At 56.7% G+C, this 15,414-nt stretch overlaps 1 protein-coding gene across 10 annotated transcripts in view; it reads left to right on the top strand.

Annotated features, from left to right (window-relative positions):
- Positions 1–15,414, top strand: part of CEMIP (cell migration inducing hyaluronidase 1) — a 111,787-nt gene that overhangs the window by 90,416 nt on the left and 5,957 nt on the right. For all 10 annotated transcript variants that reach the window (XM_053912656.1, XM_053912648.1, XM_053912650.1 and 7 more), the window contains 11 exons: positions 191–260; positions 871–999; positions 2,523–2,608; positions 3,539–3,670; positions 4,319–4,354; positions 4,440–4,595; positions 6,955–7,135; positions 8,267–8,482; positions 11,201–11,412; positions 12,073–12,258; positions 15,183–15,387. In XM_053912656.1, coding sequence (XP_053768631.1) covers positions 191–260; positions 871–999; positions 2,523–2,608; positions 3,539–3,670; positions 4,319–4,354; positions 4,440–4,595; positions 6,955–7,135; positions 8,267–8,482; positions 11,201–11,412; positions 12,073–12,258; positions 15,183–15,387 — 1,609 coding nt within the window. The remainder of the gene's footprint in view (positions 1–190; positions 261–870; positions 1,000–2,522; positions 2,609–3,538; positions 3,671–4,318; positions 4,355–4,439; positions 4,596–6,954; positions 7,136–8,266; positions 8,483–11,200; positions 11,413–12,072; positions 12,259–15,182; positions 15,388–15,414) is intronic.

Genomic DNA, 15,414 nt, shown 5'->3' with positions numbered 1-15,414 from the left:
CAAATTCTGAACACTTTCAGTGCTTTCGTGCACCCTGCTCCCGAGAGAACACTGGGTTTCACACCAAAACAATCCGTGACTCCGCAACCTCTAGAGGCCTTTGGAAGCGATGTCAGAGAGCCTGACACAGGCCCCCTGTGGCCGTGCGGGGTGGGGGCCGCTGTCTGACGCCTTCCTTCTCTCCCTGCAGTGGTGTGTCCACCTTTTGGATGGCCAATCCCAACAACAACCTCATAAACTGCGCTGCTGCAGGGTCCGAGGTGAGCGGGACTCTCTCTTCTTTGGAGGAAAATGGGGAGCTGGGGGCGCCAGGGCCAACACTGAAATCTGTGGGCTCTGAACCCCAGCTCGGAGTGAGGACTGGTTTGCAGTGATGACTGTGCCTTCATCGCCGAGAACAAGGCATTTTATGTGTAATAACCCATCACCAGATTGAAATCGCTGTTGCTTAGAACCATGCCTGGCACGTCAGCATTCTAATGCACTAAAATCATGTGATTCTTACACTCACTGGGTGAGGTGGCTGCTGTTGCCTGCCCCTGCCTGTGGTCCCTGGGCCTTGGTTCCCACAGCTGTAGAGTGAAAGGGAGAAGCTGGGAACACGCTCAAAACCCCCATGATGTGCCAGGAGGAGGTGGCACTTGACATCTAGCTGTGTGGAGCCCGTGGCCGGCAGAGCTGGCCCTGACAGGGGTCTTCACAGCCAGGGCAGCCCCCACAGAGTACATCGGCTTCAGACTTCTTGCTGTTTCCCAGGCGTGTGTTTAGGGGTGGGTGGTGGGACCTGACGGGGGAAATTTGGGGCCACTTGGGCCCCTTGACAAGAGGCTAGCTGGTGCTGAGTCCTGTGGCTTCTCCTTTTCCCCACAGGAGACGGGATTCTGGTTCATTTTCCACCACGTGCCGACGGGCCCCTCAGTGGGGATGTACTCCCCGGGGTACTCGGAGCACATCCCCCTGGGCAAGTTCCTCAACAACCGAGCACACTCTAACTACCGGGTGAGTGTTTCTGGGTCCCCAATCTGGGCGGCACCGAGACCAGAGCCGTGGGTACGACATGAGACTAGGACAGTGGTGTCCTAGGGCCTTGGGGGCCAAGCACACATAGAGCCCTGGGTGTCAGGGCTGGTCCTCTGTTCCAATCCCAGATGGCACAGATGAGTAAGCTGAGGTCCCCAGAGGAGGATGGGCACATTCACAGTCAAAAACCACCAGGGGGTAGACCAGAAGGAAGAGACTTATTCTCAGAGTGACCTGCGCTTGCACCTGGGGGGTGGCCATGAGGAGGGCTGGGCAGGGTGGGCCAACAGAGGACCCTGGGCAGGGTCGCATCCCAGAAGCTAAGAAAGAAGATGGTTCACAGGGCAGAGGCGAAGAGGGCCACGGTGCCTCCTGACAGAGAGAATTAGCCAAGCCTCAGAGGGGCATTTCCGAGGCTGTCCTGGGCCTGGGGGGCTGTCTTTATGCAGAACACACCATACAGCTGTGGGGGAGGGGTGGGAGAGACAGTATTGGCTGGTTGTCAGACCCCTTGGGGACCTTTCCATGAGGGGTCAGTGGCTTTGTTGGACCTGGGTGTTTGCAAAGGTTGGAACGTGGGGAGGGGTGGTTTCCCACAGGACGTAGGCCAGGGTCCCAGGCACAGATGCAGGGGCCTTGAGGAAGGTGGCAGGTGGGACAGGAGGGAAGAGGTGGCTCGAGCTGGAGGGACTGGATGTCTGAGCCAAGGAGGCCAAGTTCATGCCCGGGGAGCCCCATTCCAAACGCACACACGGGGTCCCATCCAGGACTCTTCACCTGGGCTGCCGTGTGGGTGCTCACTGCCCATCTCAGAGAAGCGACAGCTGAGGCCTCAGAGGTGAGGGGACCAAACATCCTAGCTTGGGAGACAGGAGCCAGGAGTCCAGCTTTGCACCTAGGTCATGTCACAGGGGCTTCACCAGAGGCCAGCTGACAGACGCAGTAGCCACAGTGATCGCCAATGATCCAAATAAGAGAACCCTGAGTTTGGGCGTTCCTGAGACACCAGGGGAATCTGGGAAGGAAGGGACATGCCTCACTGGGCAGCACCCCCAGCTGCCCTGGCTCCTATTCGCCATGGCTGACACGTGGGCACCTTGGAACCACATAAGAAAGTGAGGTTGTTTCCTAGAGTCAGATAGGATCTAAGGCAAGGCCCTGGGAAGGCTGCAGACCTCTGCCCAAGGTAAAGACGAGACTTGAGTTCAGCATTTCCTTTAAATCGCTGCAGACACACTGCCCAGGAAAGCAGCAGCATCCTCCTTGACTTGGGTCCTGAAGTGGTGTGCATGCTGGGTGCCGGGACTTAGCCGGGTAGCCTTGGACAAGGTCCTTAACTCCCATAGACCTCAGCTTTCTCCAGCTTTCTCCTCTGTACCTCCAAGAGGACAGAGCAGGGCTGGTTTCCTGGGGCATTTGGGACGGTGCAGTAAGGGGGCGGTGTGAGAAGATGCCTGGCCTGCAGCAGAGGCCAGCGTGTCCCTCAATGTGTCCTTCCTCAGGCTGGCATGATCATAGACAATGGCGTCAAAACAACCGAGGCCTCTGCCAAGGACAAGCGGCCCTTCCTCTCTATCATCTCTGCCAGGTGATCAAGGCTCGGGGACCCGGGAGTAAGCCCCATTCCTTCATGCACTCCTTCCTGCATCCCCTCGTGCGTGCGAGCATGCATTCCTCCTTCGGGCAGCTGTTGTCCTGTGTGCCGAGCCACTTGCTGCGGGGACCGTGGTGAAGATCTACACAGCACAAAGTCTGCATTTCAGCGCGGGGGTTGGATTAGGGTTTCAGCAGGAGCCAATACCTGGTGTCTTGACAGGATTGGCCTGGGCCACAGCAGGTTGGACTGGGATCAAAACGTGGAAAGAAAAGACGGGAAGAACCTCACCATCGATGTAAAGAGAAGGGATGTGCGGGTTGCAGCTGTGGGTACATCTGGGGCACCGCTGAAGGCCAGGGGCTACCTCTAAATCTCCAGGGAGTCAGGAAAACTTGTCCCTTTGAAAAGACCAGGTTGCTTGGTCTCCACCTAAAGTGACACTAGTGATGTCCTAAAGTCCTCAGGAGACGTTTGCTGGCGTGGACACATGTGAGCCTGGGGGCTCCAGGCTCCATTCTCTGCCCCGGAAGCTGAGGCCCAGAAAAGGCTCTGGGTCAAGGTTACCCCCAGTTGCTGGGGAGCCAGCACCTCCTCCCCTACCCTGTGGCTGCACGGCGTGCTGGGTTTGGGACTCTCTGAACTTTTCTCTGAGTTTTGACCAGCCTGGGGAGGGGAGGGCTCCTCCATGCTGCTGAGAGCAAGAGAAGCGGCGTGTCTGTCACCTGCCTGGGCTGGACCCTGGGGAAAAAGACCTGTTTCTGCTTTGAGCTCAGAAAGTTCACTCCTGCACCCCAGTAAGGGAGGAGGTGGTGTTTCGGCAGTCTTGTGGGCACCGTGAGCAGAGGGATGCTCACAGCCCAGAAGGGGCTCCATTTGGGACCCCCACACTGACCTCTGTGCCCACCCCATGCCGTGTTGCAGGTACAGCCCTCACCAGGATGCCGACCCGCTGAAGCCGCGGGAGCCAGCCATCATCAGACACTTCACCGCCTACAAGAACCAGGACCACGGGGCCTGGCTGCGTGGCGGGGATGTGTGGCTGGACAGCTGCCGGTGAGTCGGAGTCATGTGGCGTCAGCACAAAGTGGGGTGGCGCTCTGGGCAGGGGGAGAGTGGAGCATGGCAGAGTGGGGTAAGGGTTGGCACAGTCGGGGCTCACAGAAGATGGGGGTCCCTTTGAGGACTTCCAGCTTGAGATACATGTGAGATATTTCATGGAAACGCCCAGATCTGGGAAAATCAGGAGGGAAGAGTGGCTGATCTTACAGTCACCAGCAGACAGTGGGGATGGAAGCCATGAGTCCCTTGAGGTCCCAGGGACCCAGCGGAGGAAGAGGACCTCAGGCAGAGCCCTGGGGATGGCAGGGCTTACACATCTTCCCAGAGCAAGGCCCTGCACGTGGCCCTGGCCCCGCGCCCGCCGAGCCCTAGAATCGCCAGAGAGGGTGGGCTGGAGATGGAGGCCCGGGAACCCAGCCTTCACGCTGCTATGTGATGACGCCAAGAGACGTTGAGGTTGCCCTTTTCCCTTTGGAGTCAGGCGGAGTGGGGGGGCTAAAAAGCACCCAGACCCCTCAGCAAACCCTGTGCTAAGGTAGAGACCCCTCCCTACACAGCAGCTGCAGTGCGACCCCAGGGCACAGGACCCTTCCTGCCCGCCCCCAGTTAGGGCGTGCTCTGATCACCTGCTCTCGTCCCCAGGTTTGCTGACAATGGCATCGGCCTGACCCTGGCCAGGTAAGCGTGCCAGTTGTTGGGCTGGGCCCTCTGGGGAGCTCTGTCTCGGGGCCAGTGTCTCACCCCAGACCTCTGGTCCCTGCAGCGGTGGGACCTTCCCCTACGACGATGGCTCCAAGCAGGAAATAAAGAACAGCCTGTTTGTTGGCGAGAGTGGCAACGTGGGGACTGAGATGATGGACAACAGAATCTGGGGCCCAGGAGGCTTGGACCACAGCGGAAGGACCCTCCCCATAGGCCAGTAAGTTTGCGACATGACTTAAGCTGTGCGCCAGCAAGGGAAGGAAACACGCTCGTTTGTGTTTCCTCGCATTCGTGGTCGGAGAAACCAATGCAGCGCTGGGGCTGGCCAGCTAGGGTGGACTCCGGCATGCACACGAGAGGTCAAACCAGGTGACTGTGAGCCAGCAGGGCCACCTGGCTGCCCACGGCGTTGTGCGGCTCTGGGCTATGCTGATAGGAATTTCACCTCAGGACCAGCGAGCGGGTCCCTTTGTCCTATGAGACACATCCACATGGAGTGCTTCTTGCTCTTCTGAGGGTGGTAGTGAGAGAGGCAGGCCAAAGCACACAAAAGGGAGAACAACCAGGAGGGGGACCCGACCTAGCCTGTGTCACAAGCAGATCAGGATCTGCATCCAGCAGGTGGGAGCCCCATTCGGGGAGACACCCTCAGGGCTGCCATGCACCCGTGCAGCTTGCTGTATGTGGGCCCAAAAGGTCAGGACGGGTTTAGTGTTGGAAAGCGTGTTCCAGTCGTCAGATCTGCTCAACCCCAGAGTAGCAGGTCGGTCTGGAGCTGGGCACCGTGCTGCAGAGGCTCGGGCAGACGCTGGATGGCCCGCGGTGGCTGGTGAGGGTGGGGACCAGCAGAGCTGAGAGGCCAGCAGGGCACATGGACTCGGCTGTTCCTTGGAAGGTCACTGCCCGGGCCATTGATGAGGAGTCGCTCCTTCCTGGGGGCGCTGCTGCTGAGACATGGCCCCATCCTTCAGGTATTAGGACCAGCTCCTCTGGCCCCTGAGTTTTCGACTCTTACTCTAGAAAAGCATCGTTCCTACCTCGATAGGCAGGGCACAGGTCAGAACGACCACAATGGGGGATGTGGACATTTGAAAAGATTTTTCAGACAGAACCGTGGTCTCTCTCAGTGCCAGGTGTCAAGACGAGAGCCCTTGTTCTTGCCAACCTCAGTGAGGTAGCCACCCCTTCAGACCGGTCTTGTGAGCCCGTCTGGGTCTGTATAGTAGGCACCTCTTTGCCGAGGTTAGCCTGCTTCCCGGGCCCAGGGTGCTCTTGGTGGTTCCCAGAGGCATGGCCGTCTGTGGCAGCCTGATATCCCTATCGGACTTGGGCAGGCCCCGCTGACCTGTCAGCAGGAGCCCGGGACCATGCAGCCCTCATTGAGGGCGATTCGTCCCATCTGCACCTGGGTCGGGGCCTGGAGTTTAAGCATGGGGCCCAGGAGAATGGGCTGTCCTGAAAGTGCCTTAAATGGGAAAAAGCACGGGCCAGCCATGAGAATCAGGATGCAAGGCTGTGACGTCAATCAGTTACTAATAATACAGAAATGTGGGAGGCGTTGGTGTCCCCTGGAGGCACGTGGCCAGGATGGGGTGGCGAGGGCTTCCTCAGGGCGCTGTGCCTGCATGCAAAGGGCCCTGCTTGGTGATGGGGCAGCCAGGGTGTGGCCTCTCCCATGGGCAGATTCATTCCTGCATTCTTGTTCATCTTCCTGCCCTTTCTTATGGTCGCTGTGGAAGGACAGGGCCCTGGCCCAAAGCTAGAGATACCAGCAAAAGCAGAAAAATGGAGCTTGGAGAATGAGTGAGCCTAGTGTGGGGCCAGGACTAGAAAGGCCACCAGGAAGCCCAGCGGCCCCTCTGAGGCCCTTGCCTCCCTGCCCTACTCAGGGGCCGGAGGCAAATGGAGAGGGTCTCTGAGCACCCTGCCCCCACAGGGCCCCAGGTAGAATCTTCAGGTTGCAGTCCTATTCTAGCCCATCCACCTCTGTCCCCAAGCCTGCTCCTTCTCCCTTGCTTCTGGGTATCTGGGCCTCGTGGGGGTCCTCTGGCAGCCCACTGTTCTGCCCACTTCACTCTGTTCCCCAAATCCAGCGTGCTCCCAGTCAAAAGGCTTGCTCACGGACAGGAAACTCATCTGAGTCTTAACCTGATTAAATTGTTGCAGCAACTAAGACTGAGGCGATAATGACTAATGGCGCTCCCTTCCTAAGGGGCACAGCGTGGGCGCTCTCCCCCAGTACTGACGGTATTCACCCAGTGACTCTTCACAGGGTGCAAAAGTTGGTTTGCAACAGAGGATGATCCCCAGAACTCAAGCCAGGACTACACGGATGTTCATCCATCCATCCCTCCATCCATCCATGCAACCAACCATGCATGATCCATCATCCACTGACATTCACTACATCCCTCAACACGTTCCCAGTGAATTAACGAGCGAGTAGCAATGTTCTGTGGAGGGGCAGCTGCTGAGGGTGGGGGTCAGGAACCATTTATGCAGGTCTCTGTTGCCACCCGCCCTGGAGGGCGCAGCCATGGAGACTCGCCTGACATCGGCCTTCCCTAACTGCATAGGAATTTTCCCATCCGAGGCATCCAGTTCTACGATGGCCCCATCAACATCCAGAACTGTACTTTCCGCAAGTTCGCGGCCCTGGAGGGCCGGCACACCAGCGCCCTGGCCTTCCGCCTGAACAACGCCTGGCAGAGCTGCCCCCACAACAACGTGACTGGTGTCGTCTTTGAGGACGTCCCGGTGAGTGCGGTGCCGGGCCAGCCAGATGCAGGCAGTGAGTCACAAGTCTCCGGGGGCCGGCACTGAGCTGTTGCTACCACCACGCGGCTTGAATGGCCTCCTCTAAGCAGGCCGGGCCATGTCGCAGTTCTGTCTGAGTCCAGACTGGAAAAGTACAAGCGTGGGGTGCCGCACAGGTCAGGATGGGGGAGATGCCTGCTTGCCCTCCCCCTGCTCAAAGTCTGCCCAGCCTGAGCAGAAGCCTCGATGCTGGGCTCGAGCTTCTGATGCTGTTCCTCTGAGCATCTTGCTTTTGACCTCGGACTTATGCCAGGGCCACCTGTGTTGGCACAATTAATTTAAAAACCTGAACTTTCTAAGAGAATCATTGCCGAGTATGCTATGTTCAGTCTCTTCCTGAGAGCAGACCTTACACAGGGGCCTTCTGGCCACAGATAGCTGACTGCTTAGCAGCTGGAGGTGACAAGGTTGGACAGCAGGCCGCCCTGGAGACTGGGCAGGTCCAGACCTCCTGGTGGGTTCCCTGCGGGTTACAGACTTCCCAGGCCTTTCCTCCTCCTCCTCCTCCCCTCTGCCCCTTCCCTTTGCCTTCCTGCCCAGTCGCAGCAGGCTGAGGGAAGAGATGCAGAAGCTCAGTTACCTAATTTCTTTACTCAGGCCACCAGGGCCTGAAAGAGGCCCGTCATGGAAATCTCCGGGGGTTCAAGTTGGAAGACTGTCTTCCTAAAACTCAGCACACACTCACACCCCCCCCCCCACATGTGTGTATCCACTTCCTCACACAGATGTTCCCCGTCACCTCAATCTCATTCACACACTCAAACATACACACACACTCCCAGGTCACCCAGGGCCCAGAACAGCCTGCAGGTCACCCACGGCAGCCAGCCCTCCCCTGAGCAGAGACCAAAACAGCATGCTGGGTCTGGGAGCCAAGGCACAGTGAAGCTGTGGCCGCCCTCCCTTCCCCATCGGGGAGGTCAGCCCTGCGGTCCCCCTGGTGCCCGAGAGCATCTTTGGTTTGGCTGGTGCATCTTGTCAGCAGAAATAGGAAACTTCGCCTGGGACTGGTGATGGCTGTAGTTTCCCTTCCTCTCGGGGCCCTGCCTGACTTGCTTGGGCTCTATTTAGATCACTTCCAGAGTGTTCTTCGGGGAACCTGGGCCCTGGTTCAACCGGCTGGACATGGACGGGGACAAGACGTCGGTGTTCCACGACGTGGATGGCTCCGTGTCCGAGTACCCCGGCTCCTACCTCACCAAGGCCGACAACTGGCTGGTCCGGCACCCAGACTGCATTGACGTCCCCGACTGGAGAGGGGCCATCTGCAGCGGGTGCTACGCACAGGTAGGGACACAAGGGCACATCTGCCTGGTGTCTGTGGCCGCTCAGTGCGTGACCAGCGTCGGGGAGGCCTGCTGCGCGCCAGACTCTGCACTGGGCCAGGGAGGCACAAGCTGCTCTGGTCTCCTTCCTTCATTCTTTCCACTCCTCGTGGCTGCCTGGCGGAAGCTTTTTTAACCCTCACCCGAGGATGTCTTTACTGATTTTAGAGTGGGGGGGAGGGAGAAGCATTGACACGAGAGAGAAACACCCATCCGTTGCCTCCTACATGTGCCCTGACTGGGGATCAAACTCACAACCTTCTGGTGCACAGGGTGACACTCCAGCCAGCTGAGCCACCAGCCAGGGCTGGAATTTTTTTAATAACTCAAAGTGGAAACACTTTTTAAGCAGAATGCTGACAAGACAGCACTCGGAGGTCTGATGCGTGGGTCCAGGTCAGGCTCCGCCTCTTGCTAACTGCATGACTTGGGCAAGGTACTCAGACTCAGAGCTCGGGTTCCTCCCCTGAAAACCGGGGCAACAGTGGAGCCTCCTTGCCGAGAGTGGGGCAGGTCCCACGCAGCATGTGGGCTGCCTCACCAGCCGTCCTCCAGAACTGGAGTGGAAGCCACACTTTTGATCTTAAATGTTCTCATAGGCACGTCAGGAAGGGAACACAGGTGAAATCAATCTCAGTGACACATTTTATTTAACTCAATATGCTCAGGATACTGTCCTGTCCTGTCAGTGAGACACTGGCACTCCTGTTTTCCCGTCCGGAGTCTGGGACCCACGGCACATTTTGTGCTCACTGCCCTCTCAGTTTGGATGCAAGTTTTCCACAAAGTAAATGTTAGTTGTGTTAAAGGGAAAGATATTTTACAGAGCTTTTGTTTTGAAATTTAAATTTGATTACAATAACATTTAAAGTTCCGGTCCTCAGCCACACGGGCCATGTTGCCAGTGCCGAGTGGCCACTGGTGGCTGATGGCTAGTGTGCGGGGCAGCGCAGGCTTAGTGTCCAAACCGTAGCAGAACTGAAAACGTGAGGTAGCTCTTGTCAGGCCGTTGTTGCTGCTGCCACCTGGGTGAGTGACCGGTGAGCAGATGCGTAGAGGCCAGAGGCCCATGTGGGCAGGAGGTGTGAGGATGAAGTTGTCCTCGCAACTGCCCTGCTGTGGATGTCAGGAGTCAGGGTATTAGAGCTGAAAGGGGGCTTGGGTTTGGGAAGAAACAGGAGAGGGAGCTACTGCCAGGCTGAGGGGACAGGGCCATTGTGGGCCAGGTGGACACAGGGCACCAGGGACTCTGGGGGCGCAGGTGGGAGGAGCTGGTGATTAGCAGGAGGGCCCAGAGGAAGACGGTCGGGTTGGGGGTAGGAAGCCCAGGGCGTTTCTCTCTGCAGTAGAAGGTGAGGCCATGGGCGGAGGGGGCAGAGCAGTTGGGAGGGCAGCCTGCAGGGAGTGTCAGGTTGGCAGAGCTCCTGCCGAGGAGAACGCGGACAAGACACATGTGGACCATGGGCCGGTCTGCGTCAGGACCCTCGTGGAGACCGCACATTGCTCTGGAAGAGGGGTTTTCTCAGCCCTCAGAGCGGAGGGGGCCCCTGGGATGACCTGACTTGGGGGAGGCCTCTGCTACGTGTGTGAGCTCAATGCTCATGGTGCGAGTGGAGGTCGTGGCACTCTAGGGAAGAGCACGTGGGAAGCGGGGTCAGGTGCCCTCTTGACTAAAGGGTGACTGAACCTGTGAGCCGAGCATCCACACTCCCTGCTCTGGGGACAGGACATCACACCTGGAGCCCTGACCTTGATCTCCCCTCCCTCCCTCTCTTTCTGACACACCCACTGCCTGTCTTCTGTAGAAAAAGGCTGACTGCTAGAGCTTGCCCGGTCATCATAACTGGCTACTGGTTAAACATGACTGAGAATCTTCCTTTGCTTTGCAGTCACTTTAATCTATCTTCAAAGACACGTCACCCCTGACAGCTCCCAGCGAGGGGCAGGGCTGAAGTTTCTCTCCATTTTGCATGCGGTGCAACTGGAGGGGCCAATAACACCTTCCTTCCAAAGGCACGGCACCACCACACGTGGGCCTGACGTTCTCTCTCGGCCTCCGCTCCAGGGTCATCACCTTATTAATAGGACACGGCATTGAACACAGTCTCGAACCAGGGCTGGCCCGGAGCACCCAGGCTCTGGGGTCCCTGGGACTGCATGGCCGACAGTCTCACATCCAGTTTTGTCTGAAATGAAAGGCCTTCGTGTACCCAGTGCGCACAGGCACCCCCATGGGCGGGCCGTGGGGCTGGACACTAAGACCTAGGGTGGGGGGGCTTGGCCGCTCACCCCGGCTCTCCCCCAAACGCAGACAGCCCACGGAGGGCGCTGCATTTGCGGCAGAGTTGTGAGCGTTCTTGCTCCCTTCCTCTGGTGTTTTCCAGAATCTGCCATCCGACTATTAATCAAGCTGCTCCCAGCTTGCCACTGGTGTCTCCTCAACACAGCACTTTCCCGACAACACACAGAGCATCGGCGGGGTGGTGCCAGGTGGCACGGGCTGCATCCGCCAGCACTGAGAGGGCCTTATTTGGCCCTCCTTTCCTCTGCGTCCTCCAGAACGGGCTCTGTAAGGGGGGACGTGCCTTGGAAAGCAGAGCCTGCCGTCAAGTGTTAGCCAGGTGCTCCTGGAATAAACCCTCATAACTGCCCGTTGTGTGCTTCCCTTTTGGGTTTGAAGATGTACATTCAGGCCTACAAGACCAGTAACGTGCGAATGAAGATCATCAAGAACGACTCCCCCAGCCACCCTCTGTACCTAGAGGGGGCCCTGACCAGGAGCACCCACTATCAGCAGTACCAGCCGGTCGTCACCCTGCAGAAGGGCTACACCATCCACTGGGACCACACGGCCCCCGCTGAGCTCGCTATCTGGCTCATCAACTTCAACAAGTGAGCACTGGGCAGCAGCAACGGCAGTGGCAGGGTCCTAGACTGGCCCCTCCCAGGACCTCAGCCTGCCATGTCCCCCCACAGGGGATGCAGCTGATACCCCCTGCAGCTGGGGGTCCTCAGGCAGGGGCCAAGGGTATCAGGATAGGGCTTCATACACAAGGTGGGCAAAAATAGGTTTACTGTTGTGAGTACGCAAAACAAAGTTTCTTCTTGCATTATTACTTGTTAATTATTGTATCCTTTTCCACACCGGTAACTGCAAACCTGCTTTTGCCCCACCCCGTGTGCAGGAGTTTCTGTGCCATGTTCCTGTGAGGCAGACATTGATCAGACACAGGAAGTGAGGCCCAAAGACGTGGCACGGTCCCTACGTTCAGGCTCCCCAGGAAGGGGCTGACCCAGGTCCCCCAGACTGAACTGACCTCCAGCTGAAAGAGGGCCCTATACCAGCCAGAGTTCTGTAGGGAGCTCCTCATGTAGACCCCGGGGACCCCCAAGGGGCCCCTCAATGATCCCCCTCTCTCCTTGAATACTTAGCCACTCGGTCATTGCCGAGTGTTCTCCAAAATCCCCATTGCCAAAGTGGAGGTGCCCCAGGGAATTCTTGGGTCTCTCTCCTGAGTGCCTGGGACATCCCAACTCTCTCCTGGTTTCCAGGGGCGACTGGATCCGAGTGGGGCTCTGCTACCCGAGAGGCACCAGCTTTTCTATCCTCTCGGACGTCCACAACCGCCTGCTGAAGCAGACGTCCAAGACAGGTACCTTCGTGAGGACCCTGCAGATGGAGAAAGTGGAGCAGAGCGTTCCTGGCCGCAGCCACTACTACTGGGATGAGGCGTCAGGGTGAGGAGCCCCCGCGGCCAGTCCAGCAGCCCTGAGACCCTCCCCGCAGTGGGTGCCGGTTAGTGTAGGATCCCTTCCCGGGCACTTGTGGTCTGAGGCTGATGGGTCCATCCACCAAGGACATTTTCCAAGCTGTTAAGGTTTGTGAGTAAGACAATCATCATGCTCCCAGCCCTCCATGAGGATCTAGTCGACAGTCATGTAAGGGGGAGGGGAAACGAGGGGGCCATGTGGTCCCCTCCCCCATAAAGAGAACCTAACACTGTCAGGAAGCCAGCAGGCGATGGCACTGCGGAGAGTGGCCCCTGGAGTAAGGGAGGATCACAGTAGGGCCCTCCCCGACCTTGGCACTGAGGTTGAGGGCAAGCGGAGAGCTGGCCTGTGCTGTTTGTTGTTCTGAGATAAGGGCCCCATCACTTTAATCACAGGGAAGTCAGGGCTTGAGAATCAGGAGCATAAGCAGCATTGGGGGCAGGGGACGATACAACATACCCTCCCCGACCTAAGCTCTAGACCAGTTGTGGGCAGGCCGACCAGCAGGGAAGGAGGGGACTGTCGGCCTTCCTGCAATGGAGCCCTGGAGAACAGAGCTCCCGTGCTGCCCCCAGCCCCAGCCCCAGGCGGCACGAAGCCATCACAGGCTCCCCAGCTGGAGCCCAGCCCCGAGGACTTAGGGTGCAGAGCAGTGGACTGAGTGCCCACTGTGTATGGGTGGACCTGGTGACGCCCACACCCAACAGGCAGACAGGACCCCCAGTCCCGGGGAGCAGTGAGTGCATTGGGGGGCCTGGAGTGTGTAGAAGGGCCCTTCCAGATGAGAAGTGGGGAGGAACTCTGTGTCCCCTCTGTGCTGGTGGGAAAGGCTAGGAGTGAAACACAGAGGCTCCAAGGCCAAGGCCTTGTGGTACCGCCTATACTTTTTCTTCCTTTAAAATCACAGAGGGCGAGTTTTCCAAGGCAGCTGCCACTGCACGAGTTGGAACTTTCTGAACAAAACATTGAACATTCTGAGATGCCCCCTTTGTTACCTTTAAGTAGACTTCATTGTATGACTCAGTGTTTGGGTTTCCTTTTGGTTGCTCAGATTACCATCATGCCAATTGACAATCATGCTGTGCTTCTTCATTTTTAAAGATTTTCAATGACAGCTGACATTGAGTACTATGTTAGTTTCAGGTATACATCAGATGAGACATTTATACACCTTACGAACTGATCACTACGACACGTCTAGTAACCACCTGTCACCATACAGTTACTGCAGTATTGCTGTGTTCTGTGCACTGTTGTTGGCATCCCTGCTCTCCAACCGCCAGTCTGCCCTCTCAGCCCCAGCCCCTCCCTGTGGTGACCGCCAGTCCGTTCTCTGAGTCTGCTTCTGTTTTGTGTTTTAGATTCCACATGAGTGACATCATAGGCTGTTTGTCTTTCTCTGACTCCTTTCACTGAGCACAATACTCTTTAGGTCCATCCGTGTCACGAAGGGGAGGATTTCATTGTTTTTATGACTGAGTCATGTCCTATGTATGTGTGTGTGTGTGTGTGTGTTCCAATATATATGGTATATATTGATGGACACTTAGGATGTGTCCATATTTTCATTATTGTAAATAATGTTGCAGTGAACATAGGGGTACATCTTTTCAAATTGCTGTTTCAGGGTTCCTTGGATAACTACCCAGAAGTGGAACCTGGGGGTCATAAGGAGGTTCCATTTTTAGTTTTTTGAGGAACCTCCACACTGTTTTCCACAGCGGCTGCACCCGTCTGCATTCACACCGGCAGTGAGTGAGGGCCCCCTGTCCTCCGCAGCCTCGCCAGTAGTTGTCTGCTGATTAATTGATGGTAGCCATTCGGACAGGTGTGAGGTGGTACCTGGTCGTGGTTTTAATTTGCATCTCCCTGATGGCTAGTGACATTGACCATCTTTTCATAGTCTGTGGGCCCGTGTGTGTCCTTTGGAGAAGTGTCTATTCAGGTCGTCTACCCACTTTTTAATTGGATTGTGTTTTTTCGGTATGAAGTTGTAGGAGTTCTTTATATATTTTAGGTGTTAACCTCTTTGGCAAATATCGTCTCCCATTCAGGTTTTCTTTTCTGTTTCATTTCTTTTGAGTTTCCTTCCCTGTGCAAAAAACTTTCCAGTTTGTTGTAGTCCCATTTGTTTACTTTTTCTTTTGTTTCCCTTGCACTAGGAGACAGATCCAAAATTCATACACTGCTAAGTGTTTACTGCAGAGAGTTTACTGCCTATGTTTTCTTCTAGTTTTAGGGTTTCAGGTCTTACATTTAGGTCTTTAACCCATTTTGAGTTTGTTCTTGTGTGTGATGTAAGCTAGCGGCCTAGTGTCATTCTTCTGCACACACCCGTGCAGGCCCCACCCCATTTGTGGAAGGCCCGTCTCCATCCCACTGCGGGTTCTTCCTCCACCACAGGCAACTGCCCACACGGGTGTGAGACGGCTTCTGGGCTCTGATGACGCTGTGCTTTAGTGCAGTGACACACTGAGGGACCACAATCAGGGTGTTTGTTTCCTGTGCAGAAGCCTGAACTGTGGGGCTTTTGAAATCTTGGGGCTGTTTTTAATTATCTTTATGCTTTATAAATTTGTAGTCGCTTCTTACTCAGGTTCAGAGCACCTGCCTTCAGTGGCTGCCTTGTCTTCCGCAATCAGCCAGGACACTTTATAACCAGGGCACCCTGATTGGGGTTTAATAAAAGTCACTAGGCTAAAAGTGAGGGGTCTGGACACATCCACACTCAGAATCGGCCCCATTTTTCAAGGTCACAACCCACCAGAGTGGCTCTGGCTGCGTTCTGGGTGGCAGGGTTTGCCAGATGGCACCCAAGGGAGGCGTTGCTCCCACATAAGTACGCGTCCTGCTGGAAGGCCATAGCCAACGCCCCCGCTCCCCGCACGCAGGCTGCTGTTCCTGAAGCTGAAGGCCCAGAACGAGAGGGAGAAGTTTGCCTTCTGCTCTGTGAAGGGATGTGAGAGAATCAAGATTAAAGCTCTGATCCCCAAGAACGCAGGTGTCAGTGACTGCACGGCCACAGCGTACCCCCGGTTTGCCGAGAGGGCTGTCGTGGATGTGCCAATGCCCCGGAAGCTGGTTGGTGCTCAGCTGGTGAGTGGTAGGCGGCTAGCCTGCCCC

The sequence above is a fragment of the Desmodus rotundus genome, chromosome 10 (assembly GCF_022682495.2).
Source record: "Desmodus rotundus isolate HL8 chromosome 10, HLdesRot8A.1, whole genome shotgun sequence".
In the NCBI taxonomy this organism is placed as follows: domain Eukaryota; kingdom Metazoa; phylum Chordata; class Mammalia; order Chiroptera; family Phyllostomidae; genus Desmodus; species Desmodus rotundus.
This window is presented reverse-complemented; position numbering and strand designations above follow the sequence as displayed.